At 56.7% G+C, this 18,610-nt stretch overlaps 1 protein-coding gene across 2 annotated transcripts in view; it reads left to right on the top strand.

The window, feature by feature from the left end:
* The window catches only part of SH2B2 (SH2B adaptor protein 2), a 28,601-nt gene that overhangs the window by 3,297 nt on the left and 6,694 nt on the right, over positions 1 to 18,610 (top strand). For both annotated transcript variants that reach the window (XM_075517773.1, XM_075517775.1), the window contains exons 3-5: positions 8,786 to 9,673; positions 12,845 to 12,946; positions 16,984 to 17,075. In XM_075517773.1, coding sequence (XP_075373888.1) covers positions 8,813 to 9,673; positions 12,845 to 12,946; positions 16,984 to 17,075 — 1,055 coding nt within the window. In that variant the 5' untranslated portion in view covers positions 8,786 to 8,812. The remainder of the gene's footprint in view (positions 1 to 8,785; positions 9,674 to 12,844; positions 12,947 to 16,983; positions 17,076 to 18,610) is intronic.

Genomic DNA, 18,610 nt, shown 5'->3' with positions numbered 1-18,610 from the left:
TTCGGACTGGGGGGATCAGGAGAGGGACGGGCGCGCATCCGCTCCAGGGTCCCATTGGGAAGACGGGAGCAGGTTTGTGCCCTGCCGCACCGGGTCCTGGCAGCATTTGGCACGCAAGACCCTGGGGCTGGAGAGGGGCTGCGATGGCACTGCAGCGGGGCAGTGCCCCGGCCCCGAGCCCCGGGGAGGAGGGCTGGCGGAGAAGTCGGGCACAGCCTGTAAATCCCTCCTGCGTGGTCGTGGCCGCCTCGCTGGGTACGAAGTGCTGCCTGCCCGGGAGCTCCTCTGCACGGCGAAGGGAAGAGGGATATTTGAGGTTGAATCTCCAGCCAGGGATGGCAGCCATAACAGGGCGTTTTGGCATGGTCTGGTTGAGGGGGGGTTTCAAAGCCCACTGGAATTTTTATGAGGTGTTTTGCTTAATACACCACTTAAGCAATTAGCAGCGATTGTAGCAGTCCTGGGTAAGGCGCTGGGTAGAATTGAATTTCCCAAGCTCAGATACCATTAGGCAGCAGTTTAATGCTGTTTGCAGGCGGGTATGAGATAGTGATGTGTGTGGGGAATTAGATCTGCAAAGTAAAAAAAACATAATAGGAAAATTTTGTACAGACCTATGTAACTTTATCCCATGTTTATTATGTGCCATAATTGAAAAACAATCTTGGGGGCTTCCCTGCCCTAACGAAGCGGGGATCCCCAGCGGTGAGCCGGGACGGAGGCACAGGGCCATGGCTGTGCCGTACCGCATCGGGATGCGCTTTGCTGGGCATCCTGCACCACTGACCCGTGCAGCTCACTCCCCAAAAGCACCCGAGGAGCCCCTTAATGGCGTAACAATCTAGAGGGCAAGAGTCTCCTTTTTAAAGGAGTTCGCACATGTTTTGGGAACTGCAGTTGGTTTTATGTTGTGGGGCTTTTTCTTTAAATCCCCTGAGTTTCAGGTACATCCAGGGGTGGTGAGCGAGCAGATTTAGTCCCGTTATTTGGCATGTCTGAGTCCGGGAAGGGTCTGCCCCGAGGTACCAGGTCAGCGGTTAATATCTAACGCGTGTGCTTGACGCCGTGTACCCCGCTGCCGTGTGGCACCAGCAGCGGTCCAGCCCGGAGGTGGATGTGCAAATAGTTTTACAAGGACGGGAAGCCGAGAGGAGGAGGAGGAGGAGGAGGGTTTTGTTGTGGGCTGAGGGGGCGGAAGGAAATCTAGGCTTAGCGAGGGAAATGTGAGATTGCTTGGTTGGGGACAGGGCTTCGGCCGCTCCTCTTGGGAGGCTCTGCTATTGTGGTGGTTAAAAATAGACTTTGGACTGGTTACTTTTCTGCGGGAAGCTCCCCAGCCAGAGACAGGCAGGTGAGGTCGCACCCGAGCGAGAGGGAAGGGACAACAGCCTCTGACCTCCTTTAACAAAAGCTCTATTTTTTTAATTATTTTTTATTTTTATTTTTTCAAAAAAATAGCCCCCTTTTCTTCTGGGGCATTGAGGGGGTGTCTGTGCTTTGTTCCAGACACAGCGCACTGCTTCCAAGCCCCAGGCTGCATTCGTGATGCCCAGCTGTAGCGACGCTTTGCACAGCATCGCATCGCTGCACCCTGGGAACCCCTTCCCCATGGGTGAGGTGGGTCCCCCTGGGGTCCCACGCCGATGTACCCAGAGCAGCGGCGTGCTAAGCGGCTTGGGTGATGCTCCAGCCCCGCGCGTGGGCTGGCAGCGTGGCTCCCTGCAAGCTGGATGGAATTACTCGGGGAAGAGATTATCTAAGATCCAGTGGATCTTGTCTATTGACTTGTCTTTATTTTCCAGCAGCTGTCAGCACGGGAGGTAAAATGTACGCTGGAGGGGGGTTTTGGAGGGGAGAGAGAGAAACAACCCTGTGATATGAAGTTGGTCAGAAGAGTGGGAAATGGAGAAAATCTCAGGTTTTGCGGGGGGACTGTCATGGGCCCGAGCTCTGCCTGGCTGGTGTTAGCAGACTGGCCGCATGTGGGAAAGAAGAGTGTCTGTGCGTCCCCTCCAGCACCCGGGGGTCCCGGCCGGGAGCGGGTCCCTCGGTGCAGGGCGAATGGTGCCACGGGCTGGGGACTCGCTCAGTGAGTTGGCGGCAGGGCTGGAGCTGCGTTCGGGCTGCGCTGCTGCGGGCGGGATGCGGCCCCCAAAGCCTGGTATATTTGCGGGTGCATCGGTTCCTGTGGGGTTGGCATTGGGACACAGAATGGGGGGATTGCATGCAGAGCTGTGGGGAGACCATCATATGTGCAAGAGGGGGAAAAAGGGTCATTTCTTGCCCATTTTCTCTCTTGAAGACATCTCCCTTCGGCGCCTATGCCCCGCAACCCTGCCCTGGAAGGTGGCCGTGCAACGCTGCTGGGTGCTTTGGGGGCATCTGTTTTGAGAGCCGCTCCAGCTACCGCTGCGGCTGGAGGGATCCCTCATCGGGCAGCAGAAAAAGACCCCAGAAGCCTTTTCACTCCAGACAAATGTTTTCTAGGCTCCAGATGACAGGAGGACCCTGTAGTGCATGTGGGCAGGGAGTCAAAGCATGCATTTAATGGGGGATTGGTTCAAGGAAGGTGGCTTGACCATTACATTTGCGGCCAAAATGCTGTTCAATTAATATTTTAGTGGGATGGACAGTAAACGAGAGGAACAAAGATTGTTTCCGTTTCTATCCAATTCGTAGAATCATAGAATGGTTTGGGTTGGAAGGGACCTTTAAAGGCAATCTAGTTCAATGCCCTGCAAGAGCAGGGACATCTTTAACTGGACCAGGTTTCTCAGAGCCCCATCCAACCTGACCTTGAATGTTCCCAGGGACAGGGCATCTACCACCTCTCTGGGCAACCTGTTCCAGTGCTTCACCACCCTCATTGTAAAAAATTTCTTCCTTATATCTAGTCTGAATCTACCCTCTCTTAGTTTAAAACCATTGCTCCTTGTCCTGTCACAACAGACCCTGCTAAAAAGTCTGTCCCCGTCTTTCCTATAGGCCTCCTTTAAGTACTGCAAGGCTGCTATAAGGTCTCCCCACAGCCTTCTCTTCTCCAGGCTGAACAACCCCACCTCTCTCAGCCTGTCCTCGTAGGAGAGGTGCTCCAGCCCCCTGACCATTTTTGTGGCCTCCTCTGGACCCGCTCCAACAGCTCCATGTCCTTCTGGTGCTGAGGGCTCCAGAGCTGGAGGCAGCACTGCAGGGGGGGGTCTCACCAGAGCAGAGCAGAGGGGCAGAATCGCCTCCCTCAACCTGCTGCCCACGCTGCTTTTGATGCAGCCCAGGATACGGTTGGCCTTCTGGGCTGCGAGCGCACGTTGTCGGCTCATGTCCGGCTTTTCGTCCACCAGTACCCCCAAGTCCTTTTCCGCAGGGCTGCTCTCGATCACATCATCCGCCAGCCTGTATTGATACCGGGGCTTGCCCCGACCCAGGTGTAGGACCCTGCACTTGGCCTTGTTGAACCTCATGAGGTTCACACGGCCCCACTTCTCCAGCTTGTCCAGGTCTGATGGACAAGCCGGTCTGGTTTGAGATCTATAGGGTATAAATAGTACATGGAGCAAAGAAGAGTGCAGAGAGCAATCAGCTTGTGGGGGGCTGCGGTGGGGATGGTAAGTGGGTCTGGAGGGATGTGGAATGCGCACGGGCAGATAACTTGCTTTTTTTGCCCGATGGCTTTCTCTTCCTAAGCTCAGCCTCTGTGTCTGGTTAAAGCTCTGATGGGTCGTGAGGGCTGGGACCCTTCCCAGCTCCTTGAGGTGGCAAAGGAAGCCCCTGGGAGGAGGTCGCTTGGCCTCTGCATGCTTCAGGTGTCTGCTGTGGAAGGGGGGACGTCAGATCTACGGCTGATGTGTCCCCCATCCCTTTGGGCTTGCACAGAAAGAGGAAAAAAAATGACGTGCTTGCTTCCCTTCTGCCGTCAGCTCCGAGCCCCGCACGCGGCTCGCTCTGCCCCACGTCCCCGAGGGCAGTCCCCCCCGAGGGCAGTCCCCGTGCCGCTTTTAGCTGGTTTCCCCCTCTGCCCGGGGCAGGCAGTGCCTGGGGGCTGCGCAGGCAGGCACCGGGCTCCCTTGCGAGCTGCCAGAGGGGCTGCCTGCCTGCCTGCCTGCCTGCCAGGACCTGCCTGCCAGCAGCATCGCCTCGCAGCCCGCTGCCGGGGGGCCGGGGAGGTGTCGCCTTGCTCCCGGACTTGCTCGTGACTCGGGGATCTCCCCTGGCCCAGCGCGCTGAGGTCAGGCGCTTTTCTGGGGGAGCAGGTGCCTGGGTTTCCTCGCGCCGTGCCTGTGGGATCAGCAGCCGGGCCTTTGAGTGGCATCGATCTTGCTGGAAACCAAGCAGCTTGCCGGACCCGGGCAGCTGGGACCGAGCCGGGGACCTCCTTCCCCATGAGCCGGGGCTTTGCTGCACACCCTTCCGTCCAGGCTCTCCTCTCCTGCCCTTCCCTGCTCCCGGCCAGGCGCACGCGTGACCCCGGGAGCAGGCGCAGATGGAGGGGTGCCGGCTTGCCTCTCCCAACCTCCGTCCGACGGTATTTTTTTCCCCGTTGAATTTTGGATCACTTTGGCCCAGCCTGGCTGCGCTGCGCCAAGCAGAAGGGAACCATCTCTTTATTAGGGTTGTTTCCTTAAATAAAGCCCTCGGGGTGAGTGCTGGGCTGGCTGTTCTGGCTATCCCATGACCGGTGTTGCGCATTCGGGTTATTAACACCTCATTAGATGTTGGTTCCTCCCCATATCTCTGGTTCAGCAAATCCTGGTTGCTTTGTCACTACTCCCTGACTCCTGCTTCACCGGAGACACTTTTTTTTTTTTTTTCATGGTCTCTTGCACTTCTGCTGACAGTTTAAATTTCATTTCTTCTTGAGGTCAGTAGCTTACTTCGACTTTCAGATCTTTCCACTTGTGTGTGCCGACACGCGTCCCCGGTGCAGGGGATGCATCAGCGCAGCTTCTTGGGAGAGCCTGTCATAACATCGCTGCCAGCGGCTGGCTCTCGCCTGCGATTGCAACCTGGGTTTCCACTTGGCTGATCCCCAGAAATCCCAGGTTTTATTGGGTTTTTTTTTTTTTCCTTCCTTCTTAAACCTTGAGCCACTCTCCCGAGTGACAGCAGCAGCAGCAGCAGGGCACAGCTCTGCCCTGGGAGGTGTCTGGGGACTCGTGAAGGTGGGTTAGGAGCCCATCACCAGCCTGATGTCTTGGTTGCCACTCTGTGGCTTCCCTTTGACAACAAACCCCCTCATTTTATAGATTCATGTGTCTCTCCTCTCGTGTAACCCAGGCCAGGGACTCGAGGCTGTGGTCCCTTAGCCAGTTCTGGAGTTGTCTGATGGCACCTCCAAAGGGATCTGGCTCCTTCAAAAGGTGCCCGGGAGCACGTTGCAGCCCTCGGTAAGCTGGCCTGGAAGCGGATGGCCCTTGCTTTCCAAAAAAGCAATTGCAGATTTGCTGCTTATTTTCATCTTGAGCTTATTTTCGTCTTTGCTTCCATCGCTCTGCCCGGGGATGCTGTCTGTGGCATGATAAGTTATTTCGAGAAGTGGGGCAGTGCTGTTGGTATGGAGGGGATCGGAGGCACCGAGATTAAAGGTAAATCTACACAGATAATTGGGAGCCTGCTTCCTGCTGAAATCGGGTGAATGCGTACGTGCCAGGGTGGGTGCCGGCGTGGCGATGGCTCTGCGGTCCTGGGGGGCTGCCCCCAGCCTTTGCCGTGGGGTCCCAGCCAGGGGCTCACAGACCTGTTCCGGGCAGGGGTGGCTGGAGACGCAGCGCAGGGTTAGTAACCCCCCCCGCCACCTCCTCAGACCTGCCAGATGTCTCTCCTCTAGGCTTCATTTTTATAAATTGGCCTTTTAAAGTCTGTCATCCCCGTGCAGATGAAAGGAAGATGCCGTGATGCCTCTGTGCGCGCATCTCCGAGCCTGAGCCTGAGCCTGGCTGCGGTGCCTGGGTGGCGAGGCTTTTTGTTTGGGGCTTTATCTTTTTTGAAGTGCCTTTGTTTGTTTGTTTTCTTTTTTTTTTTTTTTTTTTTTTTTTTTTTTCCCTTAATCTCTCTGAGTCTGTTGCATCTTGGCTTGCCATCCCTTGGCTTCAGGCCGGCAGGCCCCACTCCATACCACCGGTCCCTCCTGGAGAGATGGATGGGGAGAAGCTTTCCCCCCCCATCCATGGCGGGGGACACCAGCAAAGCCGCAGGGCTCGACACCCGGGGCAAAGCCAAGCTGGGCCCTTCTGGCAGCTGCAATTCAACCCGTCGCCGTGGGGTCTCTTCCCCCACAAGCCCCTTTCTGCTCTTTTCCCTTTGCACCCTTTCCCCCTCCCTTGCTCTCACCATGCCCGCTTGGGTCGGCAGGGAATCGTCTCCCCTATCTTCCCCCAGCCCAAATACTCCTGGCCCGTTGCTTGGTGCCGGGGCAACTCCCGGGGCAGTGGTGGGGAGCTGGGGCTGTGAATTTTAAAGCCGAAGGGCAGTAGCTGCTGCCGTGAGCTGAGCCTTTAAATTCTCTGCTCAGTGATGGGTGGATAAGTAGGAATTGCATTTGCTGGGCGGGTAACAAACAGCTTTGCATTTTCTGCTGCTTTCCTGCTGTCTCTTGGGGAAATTCAGACACTGCTCCTAAACTGCAGGGATGGGTTTTTTCCCAGCTGGCATGGATCCCTGCGAGCAGGACCCGCTCAGCTCTCGGGGAAAGCCCTGCGACACCGGGGAGAGCCTCACTGGGGATTTCTGCAGGGGCTGGAGCTCTGCCAGGGACCGGTGATGACGCTGCGGGACATGAGGGGCCAGCGCGGGTCCCCAACGGCCACGTGCGTGCCCTGTCCTCGCTGCCTCCCTGGCACAGCCAGGGTGCCGAGCAGCATCCCCATCTCCAAAGTGGGAAGATGCCGCGTGTGTGGGGCAGAGATGCTGCTGAGGGGAAAGCTGCGTGGTCCTTACGAGACAGCGGAGAAGCCAAGCTCCCCTGGTTCTGGCTGTCGAGCAACTCGGGGTTTCTCTTTCCATCAAGCGCTTTTGTTGCCTGTGTGAGTTTCTCCCTGTTTGAGGGGGTTTGAGAGCTGCCTCGAGGGACAGAGGTGCTCCCGCAGAGCTCCGATGTTCCATGCTGGCAGGTCAGGCAGCGTCTCGTCTCCATAGGGATGCGTTGGGGAAATGGCAAACGGCTCCTGGTTGCTGCTCCAGATCATAGCCTTCGGGGCTCGGTGCTGCCTGGGGTCTGGTGACCGACATGGATAGGGTCTGGAGGACGAGGAGCGGGTTAGCCCGGTCTCCGGTGCCCGTGCCAATCCCATGGCTTGTGCAGTTCATCCGAGTGGTAATTAATTATTGGCCATGTAAGCTGCTGGCAGGTTACTGGGAGTGATTTATTAGCAGGAGTAATCCCTCACCAGCAAAAGAGCTGCTCTGTGAATGGAGAAAGCAAAATCCAGGGGAAATGTCCCATCCTTCCCGAAGTCTGGCTCCCCAGGCATGGTCACTGGCTGTCCCCAGGCGCAGTCCCCGTCCGGAGCACGGCAGCCGCAGGCACCCCAGGCTCTGTGTTTGAGCCAGTTGAGGTGGCTTAGCCGAACCGCTGCCCTTGGGGGGGAAAGAGGATTGACTGGACACACGGACCGTGAGTGTGGGGACACGGGCTGAGCGGTGCCCCAGTTGCTCCCTGGGGAAGGCTCACCGTCACCAGCAGGCACAAGCAGTCTCAGTACCGGGAGATGATTTTTGGGATGTGATCACTGCCGGGGTCTCCCTGGGGAGGTGGTTCAAGCTGCCCAAAGCTAGGGAGCGTTTTGGGAAGTGCAGCGTAAGCACAAAGCCAGGGATGCACACGTGCCTCGAGTCCCATGGCTGCTGGGAGAGGGACCGGCGTGGAGGTCAGGCAAAGTGGTGCTTCTCCCGTGGGCGTGCGGGTCTGGTCTTCAGCTCCCTTCAACTTCTGGTGGGCTCGTGGGTCTGGCTTTTTGTTCCCTTGTGCCCTACCTACTCGTTGGTCTCTGCCGAGGACCTGTCCCGGGGTTATCCATTACGCCACGGTGCCTGATGCTCAGCGGGAAGGGTGAGGGGCAGGAGCTGAGCTCCCATGCAGCTCCGGCAGCTCAGCTTGATCTGACGGAGATGTGACCAGACAGGGAGGGCTCGGCCGTGGCAGGGGGACACGAGAGCAGCGCCTGCCCCAGGTGAGATGTCACCTGGCCAAGGACAGGCTGGTCTATAAAGCCTGGGAATGAGTGGCTCTGGCAGCGTGTTGGGCTCGGTCCTTGCCAACCAGAGAAGCAAGATTCATGTCTCTTCTAATATGTCTCTTCAAAAAAAAAAACCAAAACTGATGTGGCAAAGGATCAGGACAGAAATGCGGATGGAGAAGGAGAGGACCAGCTGCTGGGTGCTGCCCTGTGCGGGCCCCTCCGGGACGCCCCGTGGGAGAGCTGCTGCCGTGCCCAGGCAGAACGCACAGGCGAGAGAAATCCTGAAGGCAAATCCCCCGGGCTCCTCCAGTCGGGGACTCCTTAGTGGTTTTATGAGAAATCAATAATGCTTTTGCATGGTCATAATCGTAAAATAAGTACAATTTATGGCTGCTGCTGGGGCCAAGATTTTTTCCGGCGTATGAGATGAAGAGGGAATGGAGCAAAACCACTTTCTCACGGTGTTTCCCTTTGCGCCGGGGCTGCAAACCTGCTCCTACATCACGGTGGGGGGCAGACCCCCATCTGCAGGGGGGCACGGCCACACAGGGTGGGTTGCCTGCGTCCTTGCCCGTGTCTGTGCCCGCACTCACGCTGTCCCCTTGCCCCCGCAGCCCGCCGGCAGGTGGAATGGGGCAGCCATGAACGGCGATGCCCTGTGCCAGGAGCCCTCCTCCCCGCTCCCCGACTGGAGGGAGTTCTGCGAGCTGCACGCCCAGGCGGCCGCCGTTGACTTTGCCCAGAAGTTCTGCCAGTTCCTGAAGGAGAACCCCCACTACGACACCCCCGGGGCAGAGACCTCCTTCTCCCACCATTTCGCTGCCAACTTCTTGGACATCTTCAGCCTGGAGGTCAGCCGGGTGTTCGTGTCCGACTCCCCCACCAAGTACAACATCGTGCCCTTCGTGGGGCTGCAGAACTGCCACGTCCCCTACGGGCGTGAGGTCACCCCGAGGAAGGAGGAGACGTCCACCGAGTCCCTGGACAGCATGGACACCCCGTTGGGTGCCGGGCGGTACCTGAGCCCGGCGCAGCAGGCGCAGGCACGCAAGGTGTCCTCCTACGGCCAGTCCCGCAGCTCGGAGGACGTCTCCCTCCACGCCGCCGCCAAGCCCAAGTTCAAGAAAGGTTTCTCCTTGAGGAACATGAGCTTGTGCGTGGTGGACGGTATGAAGGAGATGTGGCATCGCAAGTCCTCTCCGGAGCCGGGTGCCGAGGCTGCCCCGGGTGGCCGGAGAGCCGAGAGGGAGCCGTGGCCGGCCGGGGGCAAGGAGCCTGGCGACCTGCGGGAGAAATGGACCCACAAGCTGCGCCTGTCCAAGGTGCCCTCCTCCAAGGTGGAGCTGGTGGACATCCAGAGGGAGGGGACGCTGCGCTACATGGTGGCCGACGACACGAACTGTGTGGGGAGCTCGCAGTGGCAGAAATGCCGTCTCCTGCTCCGGAAAGCGGTGAAGGTGGAAGGAGAGAGGTTCCTCCTCGAGTTTTACGTCCCTCCGAAGGTAAGTCCTGGCTTTTCTCCACTGTTATTTTTCTGAGCAATTCAAGCAGCAGTTGCGCTTTGCTTGAGGTTTTTCTTATTTCCGCTGCTGAGCTGGGATGAAATCCAGCTCTGGTCCGGAGCGGGGTTTGGTGCTGGGTGGCAGAGATGCGAACAGAGGGGACAGCGTGGTTGAAACCCATCCAACCTGCAAGCCCCAGTTGCTGCCGTTCACCGGGGCATAGCCCCCTCCTTCCCCACAGCCCTTGGGAGAGATGCTGAAGCCTCTGCCTGGCCCTTTGTCCCCCAGGTATTACCAGTCTTGGTGGAAAAGCTCATTCCCCATCAAGATGTGGGGTGTCCAGGCTATCCAGAGGGCTTTTTCTCTTTCCAACGTGTTGCAGAGAGGTGTCAGACCGGTGGCTCACACAGCAGCAGCATGGCTGGGGTCGCTGCTTGGGCTTTGTGCTTTAGATCTCGGAGGGTTGCTAGACCACTTTCTGAAAGCAGGGGTTTTTTTTTCTTTTAAAAATAATCATTCATTTGGAATAATGTTGCATCTGCAAGGCCACCTCCAATGCAGCTTTTTGATGTTGGGGACAGAAGATGCCGGTGTTGCCCTCCGGGGCTTGAGCACCACTACCGTGGGTGGGTTTTGCAGCTCTCCTCCCAGACAGCCTCAGCTAATTCCCCTCCTGGGCAGAGGAACACTGATTATTATTATTATTATTATTATTATTACCCGCAGTATCACTTTTCCTTGCCTGCATCTTTTCTTCTTCTGTAATTTCAATGAAAGCTTCAAAATCAGGAGCTGATTTTCATCGCAGCGCGTCCTTGGCGCGTCCTCCCTCCCCTCCTCGCACGCATCCCCCCTGCACGCGATGCAGGGAAACGTTGTCCCTGTTTTCCTGGGGGAAAGGCTGAGCGGTGGAGCCATTTGCTCAAGAAACGTGGATGAGGAGACCTTCAGCCTCCTCCTCGCTGTGAGACCGCCTTCGCTCCCGGGCTGAGCGAAGGGATGCCTTGCGCTGCCAAACCCTCACCTGCGCTAACGCCGCGATCGTGCCTTGTCTGTGCTGCGCGTTCTCGTCTCTGAAGAGCACAGGGCAAATAATAAGCCGCTCCCTGGGGCTTCGCGAGCTGTACGTGCTGGTAATGAAATCTCGGGTTATTTAAATACCTAGGGAAGAAAAATCTCATTTACTACTTCTTCTCCAGGACTTTCCTGCTTGCGTTTCAGTCCCTGGTAGCGAAGCCGGGCCAACGTGAGCCACCGTGCTGGGCACGCACCCAGGGCTGCCGCTCCAGGGGTCTCGGCGTGCTCCGAACCCCTGGGAACCCTCGGTTTGGTAGAGGGACGGATGCGTACACTATACGTGGGGACAGCAGAATAGTTCATATTTTTAAACGACATTTTCTATTCTTCTGAGGCCAAAATGAACCTTGGCACTGTTGGTGTTAGTTCATGCCTCTCGCCTAACTGTCACATCTCTCCTGATAAAATGAGAGTTTAAACTCTCATTTTAGTCTCTGTAGAGCGGCTCAGCACTGGTACGGATGGCGTGTGTTGCTGGTAGCTGGCTCGGGGGGGGGGGGTTTCTCAGGCCAGGGACCACACAAGACCTGGCTGGAAGGAAACCACCGCATCCATGGCACGATGTACGGAGGATCCGGTGAACCCGGTGGGTGCGGATTGCAAAGGGCAGCAGTGGCGAGTTGGCTGCACCGAAGGGGCAATAAACTCAGGTTAAAATGGAACAACTGCTGCTCTTAAAACATTTAAGAGAGTGCTCATAGAGGGATTTTTTTTTAGTGTATCTTGATTTGCCTCTAAAAATCAATTTTGAAATGATTTAATGGTAACTTTTATGAACATTGCCTGCTCTCCTGTTATAATCACACCCTGCTTTGGTTTACATCTTTCTCCCCTCATCCCATCTTGCTTTCCATCTGGCAAATGATTCAGCTGTAAAAGTGGCACCAGCCTGACACAGCTGGAGGAAAACAGCTTTTTGCTTCAGCAGCCCACAGGTTTGTTTTTGTGTAGGCCCTACAAAAACTATGGTCATGTCTTTATATCTTTAAAGGGAAGAGCCCTCCTGGAGAAGACCCTTCTCTGGCTCACTGGTGAATTAACACCGTATTTGCTTTCCTTTCGAAGCAGCTGCCTCCTCCTTTCTGACCTTCTCCCGTGCGAAGACCAAGAGGGAAGAATTCCCCCAGGGCAGGGCCGAGCCCCGCACCGCCCGAGATGTGCATGGAGGCAGCGCTGGGGCCCCGGGGCTGGCGGAAACGAAATGTCCCGGAGGGGAAAAAGCAGTTCCTGTTCTGCCTTGGATTTGTGGGTTTTGGTTTTTTTTCCCCCCAAAAAAATGGGAACTGAAGCTATCGTTGGTAACCTGCAGCCCAGCGCTCATCGCCAGCCTCGTCTCGCCCCATGCACCCAAGGCACCAGGCGCAGGTTTCGGTGACTAAACCGCATCTCTGCTTCCCACAGCCACGATGCTCCGAATCCCAGAGCCCCGGAGGGGACCGGCCCCAGGGAGCAGCTCCGCGGGCTCCTTTGAGGGGATTTGTTATAATTAAAACAAATATCTGGGGAATTTGTTGCTCAGCAGAGACTTCAAGCGGGAGGCACCGGGTCCTGCCCCCCGCTCCCCCATCGAGGCTCCGGTGGGTGCCGGGGGAAATTCATTTTTCTTTATTTTAATGTAATTAAAATTCCCTGCGTGGCTAAGGCTGCTGCGTCGTAGCCTCTCTGTTGAAAAGCTGCTCCTGCGCTGGATAAATGGGGCGTCTTCCTGGGCCGCTTTCTGCATAGGAACTGTCCCCTGTCAGATAGTACATCTCCATCAGGAGAGGGCTTATAAAGGAGAGAAATAAGTGGTCTTGGCAGAGCTGGCATGTCCGCCTGTGCTGGAGCAAGGAAGAGGTTTGGCAGTTAAATGCACTAACCTCCCTATCTTCCACCGGGCCTCCTCTCGGTTTAATTAAAAGAGCTTGGAGTTATCAGGCACATGAGGGAAATCAATGCTTCCCCCCCCGTAATAACCGTGCAGGCTGAGACACGATCCTGCCTCTCTGAGAGCCCTGCTGTGTCATCCCCTGGGAGAGTTTGATTCAATTGAGCGACTTTTTTTTTATTTATCGATTTCTTTTAATCTTTTTTTTTTTTTTTTCCTTTTCCCAGGCTTCCAAACCCAAGGTGAGCATCCCGCTGTCGGCCATCATCGAGGTCCGCACCACCATGCCATTGGAGATGCCCGACAAAGACAACACCTTCGTCCTAAAGGTGAGAGCGGGGCGGCGGTGGTGTGTATCCCGACGGGGACCCCCTCTGCGCCCGCATCCAGCGCCCGCATCCAGCCCCCGCTGCGGGGATGCTGGGTCCCCAAGGGGACCGTTGCCTTGGTTTTCGGAGCTGAGATGCCGACAGCACTAATGGTCCCCATGGGATCCCTGCCTCCCCTCCCCAGGTTGTGCCCCCCCCAATGATGCAATCTCCACCTGATGCCTGGGTATTTTGGGATCGAGCTGTTTGCCTGGCTTTCACCATGGGGTTTTGCTTCTCCGTATCACCAGGAGACGGGTTAAATTAGTGTCCAGAGACAATCTGCAAAGGGAAACGCTGTTTGGTGCGGCTGCCTGTGGTTTTGTGACTGCCGCTGCCCCGGATCGGTGGCACGTGGTGGCCGTTTCATTGACACGGGGTGATGGGAACGGCTGTGCAGGGCCACCGAGACCCCGGGGATCAACCACCCCACGCGAGTCTGGGGGCACAAGCAAAGTCTTTCTCTCCTGAAAGTTTTCCATAGCATGCAATTAATTAGCTTAATGCTCCTTCCTGCTCTGCCAAAAGGCAGCAGCCTGTCAGGGCAGATCGGGGCTGAATTTTGCAGGGTCCCGGCTCAGGGCGCAATGTGTCGCCGTGATGATGGACGTGTTGTTGGCGATGGCGTTTCTCTCCAGCTAATGAGGCTGTACCTCCCTGCTCGTGCTAATGGACTCGTGCTCTCTGTCACAGCTGTTGGACCTCCCTGGCTGGGAGGTAGCACACGTACATGGGGGAAGAGTAGTGTTTTGAGAACTCTGTGTCCTACCTCTGCTAAAAAAACACCTCTCTCCCTGATGCTTCTCCCTAAAAGCATGTGGCAAAGGCAGAGCAGAGAAGCCAAGCTTCCCGGTTGAATGAACCTGCTTAAAAGCTTAGAAGACTGTGAAAGCAGAGGAGGGAAAAAATTGAGCCTGGCTTCGTGAAAGCCCCTGTGCCTGGTAGCCCATCTGGCCCCAGCACACGTTCCTGCGGGAAATCATTCTCCACCAAACCCGGCTCCTTGTAAAGGTCCCACGCTTTCTACTGGCAGCCTCCTCCAGGGCATCCTCCCTGCCCCAAGGGCTTCTTGCTGTTCAGCCTCAACCTCTGCTGCGGCCAGTGGCCACCATGGACGTGGAGGCTAATTTGGCTGTTGTCTTCTGTGCCTCAAAGACCAACCTCATGTGTCATCTTCTCTCCAGACTGACCAGCCCAAGGTCCTCCCCCACTTTCCTTGCGGGCTGAGAAGTGGAGAGAGTGTGCCCCAAAGCGTATGTGGTGCCATGGGCAGGAGCGGATGGGAAGGATTGCTTCTCCTTTGATTGCTTCTCCTTTCTTCTTCCTCTTTACCCAGCCCAAGTTGATCCAGTTGCTTTCTTTGTACCCTGATGATGATGTTGACTCATACACAGCTTGTGGGCTGGTGTAGCCCCTCGATGCTTTTGCAGAACCGCTCCAGAGTCACGGTTCTCCAGCCCAGACACCCACGGCAATCGGTGCGAGCCCAGAGCTCACCCATGTCCTTGAGCTGGCGGCTGGCTTGGGCTTTTTCTTCCACGGAGCATTTCTCAGCTTCAACAAGTTCATTTGAATTCTCGTCTCATCCTCCAACACACTTGCAACGTGGTGTCATCCGTGAATTGATTAGGCGTCTTCTCTTTGCTTTTGTCCTAATCATTACTGAAGAGCAGCACGCATGGAGAGAGTCCTTGATGTGAAGGAGCTCTGAGCATACCCCTCAGCTTTGATCATTAGCCATCGATAACCCATTAACCATCGATAACTGCTCTTGGAATATGGCTCATTAGCTACTTGTGATCGTGTTTTCTAGATCCCCTTACAAGTCTCATCTCAACAGAGTCTTGCTACCTGCCTTGCTGGAGTGTCACATCAGCGTCCAAAGCGTGGCCAGCGCCAAGGCTGTGACACTGCTGCTCCCCGTCCCTGGGGCCGTCACGAGCAAGTGCGGATGGGTTTGGCAGGGTTTGGTCGTGGCAGATCCCTGATGGGGGCATTCAGCTCCGGGGCGCTTCCTGGGTGCCTGCGGAGGGTTGGTTTCTCCGGCTGCTGGAGGAGGGCTCTGGGCTTGCCCTCTTCCCATCCTCTGCAGCCAGACATGCTCCCTCCACTCCCACCGCTAACAGCTCGGTGACTGCTTCAGCCATTTCTTTAATTACCCCGGGGAACACTCCGAACCCCGCTGGTCTGAAAATGCCCGATTGACCAGGTACCCTCCTGCTCCCGCCCCGTTGTGGCCAGGGCGCTTACCCTGCCGCGGGGTTAATTGACTGCAATTGATCCTTTGAGTGAGCCGAGGCAGCGAAGGAGGCATGGAGCCCATCGGCTTGCTCCCCTTGCTCCCCGTCTCCTGCTGCCCCTCTCCTGCCGCTCCAGCCAGCCTTTGCCCTCCCCTCCCGGCTGTCGGCACAGGATGCTTTTCCCCTATTCCTGACAGCCCGGCCCTTCTCGCTGGCACATCTTCTTGCTGCTCTTTTGTGTTCCCCCGTTGCCGGCTGGACTCACAGAGGGGGTGAAGCACCCCTCGACGTCGGGATGCAGATTAGAGGGGTAAGAAAGGGAGCTGGGTGCTGTGGTTTCCCCGCTGCCTTCCCATGTACGGGGTTGATGTCGAGCCCGATCTCGACTTTCGCACGCAACGCACCGCGCTCTGGCAGGTTATGACGGGTGGAAAAGCCCCTGCCTTGTTAGGGGAGGCCACGCTGGAATAGTTCCTGCCAAATTGCCTAAAAATTAGCAGGCAGCATGTCCTCACCGCCCATCAGACACCAAGCACATGCTTTTTTTTTTTTTTTTTTTTTTTTTTTCCATTGCATAATCAGGCACTTGCAAAATACCCAAGCCCTGCACGTGCTTCACTTGCTGTCATGCTCTGCATGAGAGAGCAGCCCCGTCTCCCACGCTGGCTTCACGCGTTGCCCTCAGAAAGCCGGAGAAGCTCCTTTTGCTCCGGTTAAACAAAACAGGGGAGGGGCGGCGGGGAAACTTCGCTGCTCCCCTCCACCTCTGCTCCGGGCAGCGTGGCCCGTGCATGGCCCTGGGCTGCAGCAGGGGAGCAGATTGCTGCCCGGCCCCGGCGCTGGGCACTGCTCCCTGCATGCCCTGCTTATTTTCAGGACAGTGATTCAGTTGTTTGTGATTAATTTAATTTGCTAGGAGGTTGTCTCAGTTGGCAATGCGATACCCTCCCGGACTCAGGGCTGCCTCGCCAGCTCAGGAACACGATGTATAAGGGGTCTGGGAGGGATGTGGGGAAACCTGCCGGAGGCACGCAGCATCGCATGGCGTGGCTTCTGCGACCCGCCGCTGTCTCGCTGGTGTGGGGCTTCTGGGTCCTCCCTGGCCCCAGAAAGGCCCAGCTCCTTTGGGCTTGCAATTTTGGAGGCTCTTTTGCATCCTGATTTTTATTTTAATTTTTTTTTCCCTGTTAAAGTATGTTTCTCTTCCACCCTATTGCAATCAGAAATCAGAAGCCTCATGGACCGGCAGGCAAAAAAGATAACAGAGGAGAGGTTTTAAACTCCTGGGTTTGAGGGTCTGGTAGGATTTTGGGGCAGTGAGAGGGCAGCATGGCTTCTGCTCTAGCAGCGCAGAGCTGTTTTTTGGGGGACACTGAGGCACCCCAGAGGTGTGGGACGCTGTCTGTGCTGGTGCATGGTGCCGTGCATCCCCGATGCCGCTGGCCAGGTGTGGTTTTGCCGCGGAGGCTGTAAGAACCTTGCGATACATTTGCTGATAACGGCGGGGTGGGGGGTTTCCTCTGAGTCCCGGCTTTGGTCAGGGGTCACGCCTGGGCACACCAAAGCACCTCTGAGGGTCACCCCTCGGCATCCCTGTGCTGGGATGGGAGAGGGCACTTACCCTGCCCTGTTCAACCGAGGTGCTGTTTAATAGCAGCAGGTGAATGCAGGGGTCCGGCTGGGTTACGGGGTGTGCTTTGCCCCGGGGGTGTGGTGGGACCCCGGCCGCAGCCTGATGCTGTCCCGCGTTGCCCGCAGGTGGAGAACGGGGCCGAGTACATCCTGGAGACCATCGACTCCCTGCAGAAGCACTCCTGGGTGGCGGATATCCAGGACTGCATCGACCCCGGGTAAGCCTCGCCGGGGGAAGGCGCTGTGCGGGGGCCGGGCTCGCCGCTGCTGTGGTGCCCTCGCCACCGAGCACGGGTTATTACCCCGATGCAATTTTTGCTCCTCGGGTTATTACCGAAAGTCCCTGCCTCGCACCAGCAGAAGTCTGGAGGCAAAGTTAGCAGCCTGTGTGTGCCCGAGGCGCAGCCTCGCCGAGCGCCGGCTGCTCGCTCGCCCTTTCCGGCTCCGTGTCACCTCGGCCAGGCAGAGGCAGGTGACCCAGGAATGCAGCCCTCAACACGGGATGCTCCTAACACCCACCCTCTGAAGCTTTTATACTATATTTGAGCTATATTTCTATGCTTTTTTCCAGTCCAGCATCCATGGTATATTTAAGATTCTGCCGGCTAAATCGATGTATTCATGTTTCTATCATCGTGGTATTAATGCTGTCGTTGGAGTCGCAACTCCTCTGCCAAAACTCATCTGCTTTTTCATCGGCCCATGCGTTGGGTTACGCTGTAGGGACGTTCGCGTGCCCGGTGCTGCTGCCCTTCAGCTGGCTCAGACAGGCCCAGTCCCGGGAAGGCAGGATCAGCCCAGGCGCTCCCTGGGCTCCGGGGAAACCTTGGCACTGCTTTTCTTGGCACAATTTTGGGAAAACAAGGTGCCCAAGCTTGTAGAGGTGAAAGCCTGGAGCAAACCTGGAACAGGGGCTTGGAGAGGCTCCAGCTGCCTCCGGGCTGCCTTTGCCCCTTCTGCCAAAGAGATGCAGTTCGGGTGCTGCAGGGATGGTCACGGCGGAGGCTGCGTCTCACAGGGAGGACGCGCTAACGGACTCCAGATCTGTGCTCCTTCAGCTCCTTTTGCTGCTTTTTAAAATATATAATTCAAGAAGCGATGCGGAGGCGAGGCTGGGAAACACGGCCCTTTTTCTCCCAGTGCATGTTTCGGTGCCGGTTTTCCAGCCAGAGCCGAGCATCGTGGCCGTGCTTGCCTCGAGCCGCTGCAGAAGCCGCCAGCAGCCCCGTGCCAGCCCCTTGCTCTGCCACTGGCAGCCTCCCAGCCTTTTATGTTTGCTTAGCACCCAGCGCAGTCCCGCTTTGGCCTCCGGACGTGACTGTAAAGCAAATAATAATGAACTCCAGAGCAAATAATAATGAGCTGTTTAATACACCGACACACACGCTTGGTGCCAAGAACGAATTTTCAATCAGCTCCTGACGCTTTTGCCAAGGGCTGCGCGCTGGAGCCACCGCATGAGCGCCTGTCGACGGCTTTTCTGCAAAGCGCTGTTGGTTTTGGTTTCCTTCCTCCCTTCTTGTTTTTAACCGGCTGCAGCTGAATGACTCCCAATGGCTGATTCACTTACTGGCCACTAAATAATTCAGCAGCTCCCTCGTGAGCCGTTACGGCTAACGCAGCCGCTTCCTCGCTGCCTGTGCCCACGTGGCTGCTGTTAAGCAAGAGTAGCCGAGTGCTGCGGGCAGCTCCGGCAGCGCCGGGCTCTTGCCGGCGGCCAGGATAAAAATAGGCTGTGGAGCAAGTCGGGGGG

Source organism: Mycteria americana, chromosome 15, assembly GCF_035582795.1.
Source record: "Mycteria americana isolate JAX WOST 10 ecotype Jacksonville Zoo and Gardens chromosome 15, USCA_MyAme_1.0, whole genome shotgun sequence".
Lineage (NCBI taxonomy): Eukaryota > Metazoa > Chordata > Aves > Ciconiiformes > Ciconiidae > Mycteria > Mycteria americana.
Note: the sequence above shows the minus strand (reverse complement) of the source record. Positions and strands in the feature narration are given on the sequence as shown.